The 2,218-nt window shown below is 39.9% G+C and overlaps 1 protein-coding gene across 1 annotated transcript; it reads right to left on the minus strand.

Moving 5' to 3' along the window:
- Nucleotides 1–621: 621 nt before the first annotated feature.
- On the minus strand, nt 622–1,554 carry LOC120877019 (olfactory receptor 1019). Its single transcript, XM_040259322.1, has one exon. The coding sequence runs from the start codon at nt 1,552–1,554 to the stop codon at nt 622–624; it is 933 nt and encodes a 310-aa protein (XP_040115256.1).
- Between the last annotated feature and the right edge of the window lie 664 nt (nt 1,555–2,218).

The following is a 2,218-nucleotide window of genomic DNA, read 5'->3' on the forward strand; positions in this document are numbered from 1 at the left end:
AAAAAGAGTGGATCTATGTATATCAGATTCATTTTAATGCACACCTGAAACTAATACAACATTGAAAAAGATCTATCTTCCAATAAAAATTAAAAAAAAGAGAAAAACCTAATGCATCTTTCTCAGCTTGACTTTCAAAAATATTAGTTTATCTTTTCTTCAGATCATAGAGTTAAATAATACTGAAAATCCTTAGGAATTTAGGGTTGACTTGGAGGATATAATGCTTAGTGAATTAAGTCAGACAGAGAAAGACAAATACTGCATGATATCTCTTATATGTGGAATCTAACAAAATAAAACAAACAAGTCAATATAGCAAATATACAAAATTAATAAGCTACAAGAATATCTTGTACAGTACAAGGAACATAGGCAGTATTTTATAATAACTATAAGTGAAGCATAACCTTTGAATCAGTATACTGTACATGGAAACGTATACAAAATGGCACATCAACGATACCTGAATTAAAAAAAAAAATAGAAGATTGACTCAGCAAATAGTTGGTAACTTGTAGGGCTTATGGGAAAGTTACTAGAATTTTTTATTTCCTGCAACATCCTTCTACCACTATTATTTACCTGTCTTAATATTTTTTTTCATTTTTGTGATTAATATTATTGAGGTTTCTTTCCAATTATTTTCTTGAGAGCAGCTTTCACATCCTTGTTCCTTAAACTGTAGATCAAGGGATTCAACATGGGGATGATAACAGTGTAGAACACAGAGGCCCATTTGTCTTGATCCAGGGAGTAGCTGGATGTTGGCCTCAGATACATAAACATGACTGTGCCATAAAAAAGTGTGATGCCAGTGAGGTGAGACCCGCAGGTGGAGAAAGCCTTGAGGCGGCCTTCAGCTGAGCGCATTCTGATAACTGCGACGAGGATGAAGGCATAGGAGATAAAGATGATGAGGATGGTGCTGAATTCAATGAAGCCACAGAGGCTGAAGAGCAAGATCTCGCTGAGGTAGGTGTCCGAGCAAGAGAGGGCTAAGAGTGGTGGGATTTCACAGAAGAAGTGGTTGAGGATGTTGGAACCACAGTAACTCAGACTGAAAGTGAGGGCAGTGTGGGTGACTAAACTCACCAAGCCAGCCAGGTAGGAGCCCAGCATGAGAGCCAAGCAGACTCGCTTGGACATGAGAGCGCTGTAGTGGAGGGGTCGACAGATGGCCACAAAGCGGTCGTAGGCCATGGCAGCCAGGACATAGCACTCGGCATCCACAAAGCCTACGAAGAACGCAAACTGGGTGGCACAGCTGGAGAAAGAGATGACTTTGTGCTTTGTTAGGAAGTCAGCCAACATCCTGGGGGCAATGGCTGAGGAGTAGCCCAGGTCGACAAAAGAGAGGTTGCAGAGGAAAAAATACATGGGTGTGTGAAGCTGAGTGTCTGTTATGATCAGGATAATCATCCCAACATTCCCCACTACATTGACCAGGTAGACCAAGAGGAAGACGGCAAAAAAGATAATCTGCAGCTGAGGGTCTTGAGTGATGCCCATAAAGATAAACTCAGTCACCATTGAGTGGTTTTCTTTATCCATCTTTTCAGTTTTATGTGGGTCTGGATTTGGCTTATTATTTGAGGTGATTCTTAAAAATCCTTCCAGTAATTAGATTCAGTGATCCACAGGGCAAATCAAATGACTTTGGTGAAGGTGATGGCCGTGGGTTTCCTGTAGGAACTCAGTCAACATAGGAGAAGATGTTAGCATCTTGGGAATGGAAAATATTCTTCTCCAATAACCTTGGTGTTCTGAGGTCATTTGCCACATAGTACCAAATGTTTAACCTGATTGGTGTGAATATATACCTAATTAATTAGTAAAGATTAGTTTTGAGTGCCCCTTCTTTCTAACACAAGGCAGACAGCAAACATTAACTCTCATTGCAGATAGGCACACAAACACATGCAAAAAGATCCCAGGGTCTCAGGATATAACACATCATACCACCCCACTCTCCACACACAAACACATACACAGAAAGTGAAATACTTGGAGCAGAGGGTGAGCAATATAAGATTAAAGCAGTGAATAATGAAGATTTTTAAAAGGCCAGAATTCTAACTGTATGCCAGAATTTTCATTTCTTCCACACGTTATGTAATTTCATCCTCATCACAGCTCTGTGAAGTAGGAGCCAACATTATCTCCATCTTACATCTGAAAAGAGCAAGGCTAGATACTAAATAGCTTCCATACAATC

Source organism: Oryx dammah, unplaced genomic scaffold (assembly GCF_014754425.2).
Source record: "Oryx dammah isolate SB20612 unplaced genomic scaffold, SCBI_Odam_1.1 HiC_scaffold_17, whole genome shotgun sequence".
Taxonomy (NCBI): Eukaryota; Metazoa; Chordata; class Mammalia; order Artiodactyla; family Bovidae; genus Oryx; species Oryx dammah.